General features: G+C 40.5%; 1 protein-coding gene across 1 annotated transcript in view; it reads right to left on the bottom strand.

The window, feature by feature from the left end:
• Window positions 1–400: 400 nt before the first annotated feature.
• The window catches only part of Rnf150 (ring finger protein 150), a 215,053-nt gene continuing 198,106 nt past the window's right edge, over window positions 401–17,347 (bottom strand). Inside the window, exon 7 of the mRNA XM_027926708.2 lies at window positions 401–8,792. Coding sequence (XP_027782509.1) covers window positions 8,674–8,792 — 119 coding nt within the window. The 3' untranslated portion in view covers window positions 401–8,673. The remainder of the gene's footprint in view (window positions 8,793–17,347) is intronic.

Below are 17,347 nucleotides of genomic sequence, written 5' to 3'. Positions count from 1 at the left end.
TAGAAATGTACAAGTGGATATAAAAAAGGATGTGGCTGTGCCAACCCACCGGATGTCCCCACAGTGTAGCCCTGCTTAGGGATATAAACCTACCTGAGACGGTAACGCCCATTAGCACTCGGTTGTCCTCAAATTGCAACCCCCTCAATCCAGCAGCCATTCTTATTCAGAATTGCTCAAAGGCTGTCAATCAATTCAACCAGAAGAGCAGAGCTCAGAGGAGGTGTGTGCCTGGCACTTGACTTACCTGAGAGAAATGATGCAGTTATTGTCATCGTTTTTGGTCTTTTGATATACTGAGAATTCAGCAGTAAAGAGATGTTTTGTAATCCATAGTGCTGCTTCAGGAGCTTGAGGACAGGTGACAGTGTCAGGGGATACAGATGACACAACACAGGCATATGGTTCCATTTTATTAAAAAACAAAACCAAACAAAATTTTGCAGTGAAATTTCCTGCAATTCACAACCCTTGTGTTAAAACCTTGATAGTTGCAATATATATTTTTTAACCAGTACATAAGAACACGATTGTACTTATTTACATTGTAGTCTTCTATATAACAAAATAGTCATGTGGTATGGTTGCAACCAACTATCATCCTCACTGTCTCCTCACTAGCCCAGCATGACACAAACTGTTGATGCTCTCCAAGCACACAGAGAATAGAATAAAGCAAAATAAAAATCTGTCTTCTAATAGAAGACCAATTCCTTCAAAGACAGGTTTTTTTTAAAAAAAAATTCCAAATTTCTTTGTATATTAAGAGATAAAGTGCTTTGAAAAGAGTAGGGCAGGTGCCTGTGAAGGGGAAGAGGAAAGGAGATCTATACATAAAACACAAACAACTGTACTGCCTTAACCACCCTCTGAATATGCAGATGACTATGTACAGAAAACAGTGCTTGGGTGAGATGGCTATATAATCCACTACCACATTACTTCATCAATTAGGAGTTCACCAGAGTCCAAATTCAAAACTCCCCACGAAAAAGCCACTGGGAGTATTTTGTTTTTGTGTGTGTGATTTTTGATTCAGATGGCAACTAAATCAAGGAAGATCTTGATCTGACTATGGAAAGATGAGATGGGACTGAAGACCTCTGGAAGCCTAGTGAAATGCAAACTGCAACACGGTTCACTTTAAAACAGGGCAAATGGTGTTAAGAAGAAAAAATAAAACCAGTGGATTCCCCTCTTGCTAATAGGGAGGTGCTGGAGATTGATTATGATGTCATGTCTGATTAGTTCATAATTGTAAAAATCATTCTTTGTAGCTTCTTTCTCCCAGTGGAAAATAACGATGTGCTATACAAAGGGCTCAAAAGAGTTGAATGCCACCACCCCCATTTTTAAACTGGCAATTGCTGGTTGTGGTCTGGTCTGCTGTCTACAAAACTGGGTGCTGCCTACAAAACTGGGTGTCTCACATGTACTGCTCAGGAGAATCATCTTCCCCCAGCTCATGAACATTTGAAAGAATGGTACCTTTCAATTGTTTTCCCACAGGAAATGGCTGGAATGTAATTTTCACAAATACAAAATGACTTCAAGTTTTCTAAATATAAGGGACATCCCACTATAAAAATAACAGCCCCTCCCCACCCTCTCCCACCCCAGAATCTTTCTAATTATAAACTGGTACAACCATTTCAGATTACTAATGTGAAAGCAGGAAGTAAATATAGTATGTACATGTACCAAACACATCAGCATTTCACACCGCTTGCATTCACAGGAAAGAAGGTCTTTTATGGATCTTCCTTCGCGATTTCACGAGAAGCGAGCTGGTAAGTTACGGGTCAGGCAGACCTCTGCTCAGAGCTCCGGACACATGTTCTAACTAGAGGCGTCTTCTCTGCAAACAGAGCAAGAGTCCACGTCGACATTTTGCAGGAGAAAGGGCTGAAGATCTTCCACGAGGTCTCAAACTTTTAACTTTTCAGAGTTTGTGACATTCTTTCCTCTTTTGATAAACGTAGACTGAATGTTCAACTAATGAGGAAGAAAACTGTGATGGAAGGCAAATAACAAATTGTGGGAGGAATGGTGACCCAAGCCAAATTAATTTGCTGAAAGAGTAGCAGTATTGTTCCAGCAGAGGGCACCCTGCCCCTTGCAATATCATCCTACAGAACAGTAGGTACCTCTGAGGCCAGCACTAATTCAGACTTTTAAGTCCACGCGTCTTCCTTAGCTGCTCTGCTGACGATCAGTACGGGGCAACAGTTTGTTATTGTCTTCAAAGAGCAGGATATACTGCCACAGGCTAGCTCTTATACATGAAAATTCTTTGGCTATTTAAAATCTTCACATTCTCAAAGAGAACAATATTCTGAGTTCAATAAAGCGCTAGATTTATCTGAAAGTTTTGCAGAAAAAGGGGCCTAGACATTAGATTTTCCAGATGGTGTGGTACTCAGGCCACAAGTCATTTATTTTAGATTTCTAGATTTAGGAAGGTCAGTCAACAGCCTGCAAGAGAAATCCCCTAAAGTTTCATTTAACAATGAACACCCCCTCCCTTTTATTTGTGAGAACATTAGGAGAAAATTTAGTCAATGGAAGAAACATGTGTCCATTTGGATGGCGATCAGTCTTTGGTTTATATAGCACACATGGTCCTCACATTTCTCTGTGTCCCCAAGTCCCTCCCTTGAGTATGAAGGACAAGCCCACAGGCATTCTGCCCAGAATGGCTGGGTCACTCAGGCGGTGGAGTGCCCTACACCATGGATTTTCTCTCTTCCTGTGTTCAGAATGCAGCCTCTGAAGAGATGCATTCTCTTGCCTTATCGTTATCATCAGTGAATACGTATCAGGTGTTCAGAGCCAACAGCCCTGGAGTAAGTGCAAACATCAATAGTAGCACAGGATTAGACCAGCTCTGATGACAGGGGCTCCTGGAAAAGCCACTTGATTAAGAAGCACAGGAGGCAGGGAAGGAGATGTAACTGACCTCTTGAGGGTCTTGTAGAACAAGCGGGTTTTGCAATTAAAGGGTGCACAACCAGGATCTGGACTCACTTTAGTTCTGGGATGGTAACTCAGTGCCATTAAAAGGCTCAAAAGGGACGACTGGCTAAGGATCTCTCCACACTACCATTCCCATGACGAAGGGTCTGGGGTTGTGAGGTGGGAGGAAAGCAGGGAAAGGAGAGGGGTAAATGGTAATGAGATCTCAGGAGACCCTCATACCTACTTCTCAGAATTCACTTATTTTTCAGGCTGTCTTAATTTTCACAATTATGAGGGTTTCAGCTCATGAATATTTAATTCCTTAAGCCCCCCCCTCACCCCATAAAGCTCAGAGCAGCTCTTAGTGCAGGTGATGGGCATTTCTCATCGCAGAAGCTTCCAGCCCTGCTTTGACCAGCTCTTGGCAGTCCCTGCTCCTACCTCCCTGCAGGGTACGGACGGGTCTGGTCCCATTGGAGCTTCATCATTAGCTGTGCTCATCAGTCCTGGACATGGAACAGCATGGACAGGGGCTTCTGAGACACTGGACACTGCACAAGGAACCAGAGAGACCCCACTTTTTGAGGATAGTCTCTTTGGGCCTCTTTGTGAGTTTTAAGTGGCCCTCTGATCACTTATAAAGAGCAGCTGTTGTGCTTCAATTTAAAAAGCATGAGTGGGTCTCAGATACAGTACAACAATCCTGACCCTAGGGGCACATGGTGAACTAGGAAGGTCAAAAAGTCTAGTGGTGGAAGATCACAGATGTAGACAGCATTCTGGAATTTTCCATCATTTCCTAGGAAACTTTTCTGACAAGAAAATATGAAAAAAGAAAAAAAAGGTAAGGGTTGGCGCTTGAGACAAAATTGATATGAGAAATGAAGGTGAGGCTCCCTGGTTTCAGGAGGAACTTAATTTGCCTCTAAAGTGACCTGGCTTTCCTATCAGAAGTAAGAATCACGGGTATGAGCACACAATAAAAAGAAGAAAAACTCCAGCACGAGTAACAAGTAATCACAATACAAGAGCAACTCTGTGGCCATGGATTGTTTTTTTTTTTTTTTTTTCTTGCAAGAGAAGAAAATAAGAAAAAATGGAACATGGGAAAAAAGAAAGGAGGAGGAAAGGGAATATGGGAAAAGACAGACAGACAGACACCCTGTGTGTGTTTTGTTGTACAAACACATACACACAGAGAAGGAAAGATAAAGAAGTACAAGTAAGAGAATAGAAAAATGCTCCTGGACATAGCCTTAGTGGCCCAAGTACCACAGAGGGGTGGGTGCTTGCTGCACATGGGAGGGACTCCATACCCCAGATTTTCTGAAAGTGTTTTGATTCTGTGAGATTTCTCTGCATTCAGTCAAGGTGATGCATTCAATGGACAACCACATGCCATTTACTTCCTATGCTCTGTAAAAATTCTTCTGCCCAAACAAAAGTCAGAAATGAGAAAGAATCCTATGTTAGAGTATCTGTCATCATGTTTGGTCCTGAAAGTATGGTAGCCACAGGGATGTCAGGGAAGAAATTGAGATGGCCACTGGGCACTGTGACTTTGAAGATGATCACACCCAGACCCGTGAGCACCCACCCACGTGTTCCACTGGGATGAGGAAGTGCTAACAGCAAATGAAAACCTCTTATGAAACACAGTCACAGTCACAAGGACTCCCCTGCCATGTGATATCAAATCAGCTCGGAGTCTTTGCTGCTTTTATCTTTCTACCTGTCCCCTTGGCTGGGTGACTACAGCTGACCTTCCAAGGCTGATCAAACCTTAGTGAACAATCAATACTCAAATGCCATATTTATGATCAGGGCTCAGCTCTTCCAAAAGGACGAGCCACACAAGAAGCAGCAGTTCCTAAAGGCGACTCTAAATTATTCTTAGCAAATGCCAAGGTTTTCTTCCCCACAGCCTTGGGGTTATGGGGAATGCTGATGGTGAGAGGAAAACTGGCTGCCGGAGGTGGTCACAAGCCACCAAGCACAGGCTAATGTCACAAGACCCAAAGATTCTTTCTCAGTAAGGCCACACAAAGTCTTGTATGTAGAGTTACTATGTAATTTTTCACTCTTTCCTCCCAAATACATGAATACTAGCTGGAGCTTTAGGGTGAGGGTACAGACCTTCTGTCAACCACGAAGAAGAACTAGAGGATGAGGAACAGTTGGATGATTTCAGTCTGAAATTCTCTTTGGCTCCTAAGTACCACCTTTTAGCCTAAGGGTTTGTCACAGAAGTGAGGGATAGCATTTCTTTCAGCACCAAATCCACATGGTTTGTGTGACTTAAAAAAAAAAAACAAAAAAAACTGGTCAGAGAAGTGACAGTCAATGATAACAGATATAGTTGATAGAAATTCAAGTAGAAATTTCAAAAAGGGCTGCTGAATCTTTATTCATTACAAAATCTGTGGATCTCTGGGCCTCTCATTAGGCAACTTGGGTGGTATGTGGTTCTCCCTGGAGGTAACTAAGGTTTTTACTTTACTCTTCTTTAAGGGAGGAATACTGGAGGAGCTCTAGACTTATGCTGCCTAATCGGTCACCACTAGACAAGTGGCCATTAGTGCTTGACATTTGTCTAGTCCAAATTGAGATGGTTCAGTGAGAGCAAAAGACACAATGGATTTAGAAGACTCAGTACAAAAAAAGAATGGGACATAGTTCCTTGATGTTTTTTACACCAATTACATGTAAACAAAAATACTGAGTCAAATAAAACATATTATAAAAATGACTTTACCTGTTTTGTGTTACTTCTTGAAATGTGGCTGGTAGAAAATTTAAAGTCATAGACTTTCATCATATTTCTACTGGATAATATTGGTCTATACCTTCTCTACAGAAAAACGCACATCTGCAAATATACATATAGATTGCATTACGTGTCATGTACCCTGTTGACCCTCATGTGAGGACCACTGGGTCCCCAGGTCAATCTCTTATTTGGGGGAGAAAGTAAAGAAAGCTACCAGGAAGGATTTTTGTCATTTCTTTTGAAAGACAAATTTTGTGGTTAAAATTTTTTGTTTTTAAATTACCAAGGCCACAGGGAAAGCCCTTCAAAACCTTCTGGTAATTGGAAAAATCTCACAGGCTTGGGGTGTTTGTAGCAGAATCTCTTAGAGGTTGGACCTACAGGCCTTGGATGGGCTTCTGGGTTCCCATATCATCCACTCAGTATTCTGTAGGGGTGGCTGTAGCCAAGAATTGCATATGCAACCAAATTTTGATTTACCTGATCATTGGTAAGAAGATAAAATACTTATCAGAGCTCTATACAGGCCAAGGGCATTTTCTCTCTGGGTATAGAATACAGTAATATTCCTATCGTTGTTGACCCACCCTAATTCCTCTATATTTAAGTTAATACAAAAGTTTTGTGGGCACAGCTTACTGAAAGAAGAACAGGTGATGTAGGTCGAAAAAGAAAAATAAACATCACTGAGATTAGGAATTCCACAGGGAGAATGAGGCTTCAAAGGTATCCAGAGATTGAGAACTATGTGACTAACAATAGTTCCGGAACAAGGCAGAACAAACCAACTTCTACTTGGTTTTAAAACTCATATCATTTATATCTTTTTCTCAGCCACACAGGAGTACCCAATCTCAAAGACTGTTATTACATGTGACAAGTCACTATGTCTTCCCTAGCTATAAAGCCTGCTTGCTAAAAGACATGGCTACCTGCAAAAAATGGATCCCACTGGCCAAGTGCTCAATGGGATCCGAAAGCTAGAAGGAGCTTTGGGAATTATCCTGCAACACTCTTCACTCAACAGGTGGAGTAGCCAGGGCCTCACAAGGGGGTAGCTGGTCAAGGACTCCTGTTCCCTGAGTTGGCGCTCTCCTCATTTCTTCCTGTCTGTTTTCCCTACCCCTAGAGGCTGGCTTTTATAACAGGAAGTGTTGGGTTAAATAAAATATAGGGACATATGCCTGCCTGAAGGTGGGCATCATTTTTCCTGCTTGCTGCCTACTTAGAAACCACCAGATGGAAAATCATTAAAGGTGGTGGAAAAAGGAGAGCAGGTATTCCTCCACCTGCACTCCACACTGAAGCCGACGCGAGGGTGGACAGCAGGACCACGCTCTGTGTTTCAGTGAGTGGTAGCACAATGAGGTGTAAAAGCTCTCATCAAATATGAAAATACAGCTCAGTGAGAAAAAGCTCTCCTTTGTAGCTAGTCTAAGCAGCAGCATGGACATTGTCAGTTGCTTAGAGATGATAAGGTGGCCCATCTGATTGTCTGGGGACACAGGTCACTGCCTGTCATCTCTGCATTATGGATAGTCTGAATACGTTACAAAATTACCCACTGGAAAAATAGCACATTTCCATCATAGTTACAAAAAAAAAAAAAGAAGCAAACATTTTAAAAACACAGGTGGATTTTAGAACTCATTGGATACCCCTTTCTTTTCTCCCTTTTATTTGTCTTTCTTAATCAGGATTAGCTTGATTTAGCAAATTCCTATGCAGTACTTTTTTGGTTCAAATGATTTATCAAGTGACACCTCATTCCTTACTTGGTATCTGCACACTCTCAGGGGACCCCTGGGAAGGTTATCTACTGAGGATTCACCTCAATCCTTGCACATGGTCTGGTGAGGTTAACAGAAGGGTATAGGCAGTAAGGTACAGTCTACTGCAGCCCCCCACTGTATTTACCACTGGGCTTAAAGAGGATTGAGTTTTTTCTAAAGCTTCCATCCCCTGCAGAACCCACCTAAGGAGCTGACTACTTGCTCTAACCTTGGGGAAATCAGCACAATGGGTATTTTGGTTTCAATGGAAAGAATGCGTGATCTTGGGTTTTCAATTTAGGTCTGCAGTCTCATAAGCAGCTGCCAAAGATTGGCATTTATACCTTGGAGGGGACTTCTGATTTCAGAATTTTAGCCAAAGACCCTAAACACCTGGGTGTACCTCCATGGAGCCCCTTTCTCATGTGGCCCTTGGCAGAACCCAGAAAGTGGAGGCCACTGTGATCTTCCCTAAAATAGAGAGCAGAGACTTCAGCAGAGTTAGAACTTAGTGTTGGGAGTCTCTGGCAGCTGGGATTTTCAAGACCCACTTAAAATAATTTAGATTCTTAAGAAAGCTGGCCTCCTGCTGTTTTCGGGTGCTGAGGCACTTCTCAAAGCCATGCACAGTTCATGCTGAGAGGTCGAGACCAGAAGTCTCAGGGATGTAATATCAACCAGTCCTAACAGGAACTGGTGCTTCCAAACCGGACTCTTCATGAGAGCTGGAGTGAATCAAAGGAAACAAACAAACAAACAAAACAAAACACCGAGTAGATGTAAACTACACCCAGTCTTTACAAAGAAATCACCAAAGAAATCAATCTTTGAAAAACAAGGACAATAAGACTTGGAAAAATTGAATTAAAACTAAGAAACCCTAAAGGTTTCCTTTCGTTGTCTACTTTAGGAGCTTTTGAAGTGTACGCCTACAAGGACACGGGAGGGAAGAATCAGCCTTCAACTTCCACACTGTCAATCAAGGACAAAAACTGTCCTGGAGATGCAACAGCATCCTGATTAAGGAGACTTTGGGTATTGCTTTCGTTATCATTCTTGGACGGAGCAGAGCGTCCTGGGGTTGCCGAGTGTCTGAAGGTGTGTGCCCGGTCCAAATATCGGAGCACTCATCCCCTTAGGTCCTACTACCTCCTCTTTTCTATGTTCGCCATTTCAAGATTTCACCTCTTCGCAGTCTTGGTCGGTGGAAAGTTCTACATCAGACAGTCCCACCTCCATTGCCATAATCAAGGAGATGTCAGAGTCGCTGCTTCCAGCCGGCTCCTGCTCACCTACGAGAACAAGCAAAGTCCATGGTGAGCACTGAGCTCTGCCTCTGCATGCTGCTTATGTGAACAGAATTGCTTTAAAAACATTTCTTTGGAGTCCAAGGGGAATAGTGATCATTCCTTAAACACTCGCATCTCACACTACGCCCCCAAATAAATTCTAAATGGGTCAAAAATTTAAATAATGACAGCAACCCAAACTTAGTAAGGTTGGAAGGAAACCAATCATCTGAGCCTATTTCTAAGTAGGAAAATATATATCGACTGCATCTGCCAGGGAAAGAAAAGTAATTGAATAATTTGCAAAAGAAAAGATCGACAAATGTGCATACATTTTTAAAAATGTTACGAACATATAAAATAAAATCCAAAGGCATATGTCAGACTGGTTGGCAAAAAATTTCTCAAAGGATTGTATTCTTAATGATACAAAGCTTTAAGTTCATTAGGAAAAGGGTACAACAGAAAAAATACTCAAAGGTTACATTCACAGAAAAGTGTCATATAAATGACAAATAAATCAAAGGTAAAAATGATGAGCTCCTTTTTGCCTATGTAACCTTCACTCTTTAGAAAGATGGTTTTACATTGATGAGTACATTCATAGGTACGTTGGTACACTGATATAGAACTGTGGAATTTTCTTTATTATTTGAGGCATATTTGTACATTTTATGCGGTACATTATGGTAACTGAATATGTGTATACAATGTATATTAATCACATCAAGGCAATGAGCATTTCCATCTCTTCAAATATGAATCATTAAATGACTAGAAGAGTCACTTTGAAACATATCATAGATCATTTTAGCCAATATTTATCCTACTGTGGTACAGAAAAATGAGAAATAATTCCTCCATTCTGCTTTCTGCTGCCCCTTATTGAACTTCTTCCCAATCCCCCTTCTTTCCTGCCCATCTGAGCCTCTAGTAACCACCATTCCATTCCATCCTTCTGCCAGACTGCCTGGTTAGAATTGTGAAATTTAACCTGGAGATTTCATGTCTAGAATGTATTATAAAAAAATAAATGAAGATGCAAAAAATATTCACTTAAGCATTTTTTATAATAGCAAAAAAAGATATCTCAAAATCCAATAACAGAAAATATCTGAACAATCTATGTTACTTCTAAAGGACAATGTTCTTCTTACAACCATTAAAGTGAAGTTTCCAAAGAATTTGCAGTTACATGTGTAAATGCTTAACAGTATTTTCAGTACAACACTGTAGTGTTAAGTGAAAACAGAAGTACTCAAAGCTCTAAACGCAGTAGGGATGATGGAGAACATTCACTAGAAGCAAGGAAACCAAAAATGCTAATGTGAGTTGTCTCTAGTTTGGGTAGTTACATTCATTTTCTTTAAAAATTTATTTTGAAGTCCTACCTCCTAATATTCTGCAATGGACGCATCTCATGCATTCACTCAGACATTTATTGAGTCCCTATGACAAGCTAAAGAAGGTGCTAGATGGTAGGAATGTGAGAGCAAGACAATCCCTGTCTTCAAGGAACCTATTCTCTGGTTGGCAGGCAGACAATTGCAACATGACAATTGCAACATGGTGTGTCAAGCACTCGGATGGAAGACGTACCAGATGCTGCAGGAGCAGGCGAGAGCGCTACATAACCACATGTCTGGTTGAAGAAGGTGTCCCACAGGGTACATTGCCTAAACTGAGTCCCCCAAAATAATCTGCATTTTGGTGGGATGAATAAAATGGAGTAATTTTTTAAGCAATAGTAGTAGCAAGCAGGGATGGCTGGAGGTGACGGGGAGCTCCGGGTATTTAAGTATGTATGACTGGAATGCAGAGTCAAGCTGGGAGTGTGCATGGGGGAGGCTGCAGAGCTGGGCTGCACAGAGGCAGCTTTAAACCCAGAAGGTTTTGTACATTCTGCTGCCCTGCAGAAGAAACATGCAATTAAAAGACCAACAAAAATGTCTAAGTGCTAAAGAATGATGGTAGTTTTAATATGTTTGCTTTGATAACCACTGATATTTTTTTCCATGTTGAGGCCCAGTTAAGGAAAATATATGAGTTTCATGAACGGCAGTGAATTCCTAAGATGCTTTAAAAGCAGACTAATAAAGAGACCTAACAAAGAGTTATGGCCTGAAGACTCAGTTTTAGAGAAATGGAGTGTTTCACAGGGGAATACCAACCCAAAGACTAAGCTCTGATATTTTTCCAAGACCCCTAAGTGCACGAAGCTCCCAGGGACATAATAAGATGAACAGCTAGAGTATAACTTTGGAAGCAGCTTTAGCTTCTTAGAGTTAAAGGATTTAGTATTTGAAAATGGTGGCAGTCTACAAATACATTGAGTCATTTAGAAAAAAGTGAAGCTGTTTGCTTCACAATTCACAACGAAATACTTTCTAGGCCGGACACATGCACTCACAAGCACAGAATAATGAAAACTGGAATCTTTTTTTCTCACATTTTTTATTAGTGCATTATAGTTGTACATAATGATGGGATTTGTTGTTGTATATCTGTACATGCACACAATATAACAATATAATTTGACCAAAAGAAAACTAAAATCTTATTCCTAGAGATAAAAATGAGGACTATACACTGTAGGGAGTTTAATCTTTGTTTCTTCATCTTTTTGTGTATATGCACATTCACACACACACACACACTCATACTGGGATGGGAATACCAGGGATTGAACTCAGGGGCACTCGACCACTGAGGCACATCCCTAGCCCTATTTTGCATCTTAGTTACAGACAGGGTCTCACTGAGTCGCTTAGCACCTTGTTGTTGCTGAGGCTGATTTGAAGTTTCTATCCTCCTGTCTCAGCCTCTGGAGGTGCTGGTATTAAAGGCGGAGCCTCCACACCCAGCCATATATATTTTAATATACAAATCTTTCATCTTTATTCTTTGTCTTCAGAGCCAAATGGTGCTTTCAATCTCCGACCTTTGGGGAATTCCTGGTGCAAATTGGGAGGGTTCTCCTTCCCCACGGCTGGCTGCTATCCCAGTAATCTCAGCACACGGTGGCTGGGTGGCCGAGGTGGAGGGCATGCCCTGGGCTGCTCCAGAGCGCGCCTTCCCTCTGCTGCCTGTGAGCAGTGGCCCTGGAGGGGCATGTCACAACCTACACGGCCAGACATAGAGGCTTGCTCCGTTTCTCGGCTCTACTGTGTCATTGGCTGCTCATCCCTTTTGTCCAGTCTCCCAGACTTTGTTATTGTTCTTCATTTCCCTGTCCATGTTGGTCTCTGTCTTAAAAAAATAAAACCCCTTTACGAGGTTTTTGAGAGGTTTCAGCAGAGACTGGAAGTAGTTTTGTGTGTTTTATGCACTTTTTTAATTTAATGTTCTTCTTAAGGGTCATAATGAGAAAAATATAAATACATACATATATATATATATGTAAATACATATATACATATGTATATATTTTGTTCTCAAATATATATAGGTTTCTGGTTCTCAAAAATAGAATTTCAAGCGTATATATCTGTGTGTGTGTGTATATATATATATATATATATATATATATATATATATATATATCTGTATATATTTATGAGAACTGGGAACCTATCTTAACTCTAGACCATCTTCTACCCAGCCATTAGTAATTACATGTGTTTCTTCATGAAAGTCACTTTTCTCCTATAGGACTGAAATTTAATTGTCTAGAAAAGGAGAATTTGGAACTGTATGTACAGAGTTTTTTTCTAGTTGCTGTTTACATATGTGTGTGTTGATGCCATTCTAGTCCAGTGTCTCATATGTGGTGGATTCTTAATAAGTAATTATTGAATAGAATTACTATAAGAAACAAAGTTGTTAAATATTTCTCTTTTTTACAATTTTTCAAGTTGTTATTTTTATTAAAAGCTTTTTTTTTAAATCAAAACAAAGGCCTGCTTACTGTATTAATGTGTGTAAGTACACACTAACAGGAGAATTTGATAGTTACAGATATAATACAAACTAAAATCTTCTTAAATCTTGAATCTTCATAAAAACGAGGACTGAACTCTGCAGGGAGGGTAGCCTTCATTTCTTCTCTCCTCCCTTGCTATGGTTTGGATCTGGAATGTCCCCAAGGCCCACATGTTAAGGTCTTGGTCCCAAGCTTGGTGCTAGTGGAAGGTGGTGGAAGCTTTAAGAAGTGGGGCCTAGTGGGCAAGGCCTTAGTTCATTTGGGGGCTGCCCTCAAAGTGGATAGTGGGATCTGGGTCTCTTTCTCTCAATTTTACATCAGCCATGAGGTGACTAGGCCATCTCTGCTACACATTGCTGCCGTGACACACTGCGCCATGACAGATCTAAAGCAATGGGGCCAATGGCCATGGACTGAAACCTGCAAAATTGAGCCAAAATAAACATTTCTTCTTCATAAATTGATTTACCTCCAGTATTTACCTATAATAACAGAAAGCCATCTGTCACATCTCTCCACCCTCCCCACCCCTTTCTCTCCTCTCCTTCCTCCTCTTCCTTCTCTTTCTCCTCCTTCTCCATGGCTCATCAACCAGTTTAACTTACAAGAAGGCAAACTTTCCAGGTTAACATTAAACTGGAAATCAGCCCAAGAGCTTATTATGATGGAGTGATTTTACGACTTCCATATTGGATCTAGTAAAATGGAAACACAGATGAGCAGCTCACTTACAGCAGTTCTATAGACACAGAGCTCATTGCTACGGGCAGTGGCAGCTTCTCACCTTCACTCCCGGCTCTGCAGCCACCAGCCTCAGCAGATTTCATGGATTCCTTCTCACCTTGGTGTTTTCTAAATGGGAAGGTGCAAATTGGAAAAAAAGGGAGGAGGCCATAGGGTTTGCTATAACTATGGGCTGCTAAATTCATGGTGCTACTTTAGAAATTAAAATTGTCCTGCACAGCTTAAGAAAAAGTGAACTGAAATCAACAAAAAGATAGATTTGCAAAAATATTTGTATGTTGTAAATTGTTCCAACTTCATTCTCTAATTATTTCCCATTTAAAAATCTTCTTTTAAAAATGATTTGAAGACATTTGAAGTTATTCTTTAATATATCCAATGTTTTTCATTGAACTTGGTTTGTTCCATAATTTCTAAAAACAACCTTTTATTCTTTAATCAAGATAGATGCTTTTAATTTGAAGCCACGATAATATGAATGAAAACTCTGTCACTTAAACATTTAGAAGGTTCTCTGTTGGTGGTACTCATTGGAGATTGTCAGTTCATTACATTTTTCCTCCTTCCCTGTAAAAAATAATATAAAACTAATGCAAAAATAATATTTGCTTTCATTTAGTACAGCCCTTTAATGTAGGCATTAGTATTCTTATTTCACAGATGAAAAATACTTTTATTCCATTTGATCCAGTAGTGCAGCATCTATTTAATATACCTTCTTCTCTGTTTTTTTTTTCATTGTAAAGACATTGAGAGATTTTTAAACAGGGAGTGATCTGACCTGCTTAATATTTTAAGAGCTCATTTATGCTGCTAAGTGAAAACAGAAAAAACAAATGAACACGGTGGCTTGTTGTGGCAATAGGGCTGGCTGTAAGGGCACAGAATGAAGGATAATTTTGAATGTTAGAAAAGCTATGGGCTGGACAATGGTAGCAACAGAGTAGAAAGTAGAAAATAATTATGTTTCTTGAGCGACACAGGAACCATTTATGGAGCGAGAGAAACTGGAGGAGAACACTTGCTAGAGATAGATCCAGAGTTTAGCTTTGCATGTGCTTGAGTGTAGGATGCTTCTGAGACACCAGGGGAGACGTGGAGGTGGCAGCTAGACAGAGAAGTCTGCAGTTTACAGGGGAGGCCGTACCATTAACAAATTTGGGAGACTGCAGTACAGAGAAGGTATTTTAAACCATGGACACAGATGATGCTCTCTAGGAAGAGATCGTAGAGTGGGAAGATAACTCTGGGGGGAGGTCTCTCAGGAACCCTAAAACTTACAGCCAAAGTCTCAGACTGGTGCTGTCTGATGTTTTCTTTGACCTTCATAATGTGTTTTTTTTTTAAACACGAATTAGTCACCAATATTTAAAAGTCAGGATATTTTAAAATACAAATTTACATTTAATTTATCTTGGAAAAAGGAAGCTGTGGCAACATACACCTGATTGCCAGATGGCAGCTGAATGACTGCTGCTCTATGGAGGCCGAGGCATGTGGGTCTGGATTGCCACCACCATCAACAGCCCACGGCATTGGTTCACACATTACTTGCCTGGCCTGTGTAGATACGTTGGAAATCTCACATATATCGGGACGGCAGAGGAGAGTGGAGGAGGTAAACTCCAGGAAGACTGGCAGGGATCAGGGTGGTAAGAGAAAAAGAAGAAAAGTATTGTGTCATTTTATTTTCTTCTTTTATCTTAAACATACGCCTTTTAATTTTTACCTCCTTCATAGGTTAAATTCATATGCAAGGAAATGAGATCCTGGGCTAATGAGTTAGCTGGGGTGGCCTTAAAGACTGATCCCAAGTCATCTCATTTCAGTCTCAAATCTCTTTATCACCATGTTTTGGAACATTTGATTAGATGGAGCAGGAAATTCTCTATTTAAAATGAAACTTCATGACGTATTTGTTGACCTGTAGCTACTGCTTTAATAGATTTCCACATTTGTTTCTGAGTAAAATCTATCAATAACCTTACTCTGGTCAACCAAAAAATCCTTCGTGGTGGGATTTATTAATTCCACTTTAGTCCACACATTATCAAGGTATTTGGTTTATTGAAATCTTTCCTCCTGAATACATAAAATGTTGCCTAAGGAGTCACAGGTTTCCTTTTGTGAAATAGGCTGAAGCTCTGGTTCTACTGGGGGTTGTTGTAATTCTCTGCTAACAGAAACCCAAGTAACTGTTAAAGTTCTGTCCAACTGAGAATCTAAGATCCAAAGAGCCTCCCTGTGCAGGACTGATATTATGGTTTGAATGTCCTCTCCAAAACTCACGTGGAGGTGCTGGGGTCATAGTCCAGTGGTAGAGAACTTGCCTAGCATGTGTAAGGCACTGTGTTCGATTCTCAGCACCACATATAAATATTCATTGACAACTAAAAAACAAACAAACAAACAAAAAAACATGTTGAAATTGAATTCAGTGTTGAGAGGCAGGACCTTTGATTAGGCCACGAGGGCTCTGCCTTGGTCAATGGATTAATGCCATTATTGTGGGAGCAGGTTCCTCATAAAAAGGGCAAGTTCAGTTCAATTTTCTCTGTGTCATGGGAAAGCTCCTTGGCGTTCCAATGCCATCTTAATAAGATGCAGCAAGAAGAAAGTCCTTGACAGATGTGTCCCTCCAGTCGTGGGCTTCCCAGGCTCCAGATCTGAGGCTAAAGACGTTTCTAGTATGATTTTCTCAGCCTGTGACACTGTGTTATAGTAGCAGAAACAGACTAAGACAGTTGGGCATATCTGGTTTGTCTCTCCTAGCTCCCTGGTTCAGGCAGTTTCAAAGACCTACCATGTTCTTCCCTAAATAAGAGGCCCTTGGTATAAGTGTTTGTAGAATTAAAACTGAATTGAAGTCGCTCTCTGATTGTGCAGGGCTTGATTATTATTATTATTATTTTAGAATTTAACCTGTATTTATTTGTTTTTGTTTGTTTTCATGTGGTGCTGAGGATGGAACCCAGGGCCTCACCGGTCCTAGGCAAGCACTCTGTCACTGAGAGCCATAACCCCAGCCCAGGCCTGATTTTTTAAAAACTGCTTTTATTGTACTTTTTAAAATAGCTAGTAACAATTTTAATAGTTACTGAGTTTCTGAGTACTTAGTACATGCCAGGACCATGATATACACTTCAATACACTACAATCAAAATTCTCTAATTTAATATTCATAATTAACCATGTCCGTGGAAAGTATGACTATTTCTGTTTTCAGAGAGAAAATCCAAACTGAACAAGGTTAAAAATTCCCCAGGTTACCTGGCAATTAAAGTTGGAGCCAAAATTCATACCCACCTCTGATTGACTCCAGAGTCTACAAATGTGACAATTTAGATTATTCTAAACTGTATTTGAGTTATGATTCTTAACCTAGAGATTAGTGGGGCATCCGGGCATTTAAAATCATACAAACACTTTTGTGGCTACATACATATAGGCATTTTTCTGGTGTCTTTCTCCAGATTTTCAAAGAGCCCCAAAAGGGTTTGGAGTGAAGAGAATATGCTTGCTTGGACAACTGAACTGTAAGCAGCAGACCACCTGGGTCTATTTATTTTTAAAAATGCATATTTTGGTTTACATTTCACTGGCTAGGTGTACCATGAACTTGACATAATAGTCATCACATTGTCACATGAAGTCACTCTTTTTGTACTTGTTTCTTCATGGTGACTGTTCAAAGCTATAGCAGAGAATTATCCTTCCCAGGATGAGGTTTAACCTTTACTGTGCTGCCTGGCTTACGAAAGAAGCATAGAGTAATTGCAGATTGGAATAAGTTCTCCTCTGTTAGGAATTCACAAATACTGCCTTGGGAATAAGTGAGTGTTCTCTGTTTTGAGAGAAAAATAATACCGTGGTGACTGGATGCTCCAGAAGG

Source organism: Marmota flaviventris, chromosome 7 (assembly GCF_047511675.1).
Source record: "Marmota flaviventris isolate mMarFla1 chromosome 7, mMarFla1.hap1, whole genome shotgun sequence".
Taxonomy (NCBI): domain Eukaryota; kingdom Metazoa; phylum Chordata; class Mammalia; order Rodentia; family Sciuridae; genus Marmota; species Marmota flaviventris.
The sequence above is the reverse complement of the archived record's forward strand: the minus strand, read 5'-3'. Positions and strand labels throughout refer to the sequence as shown.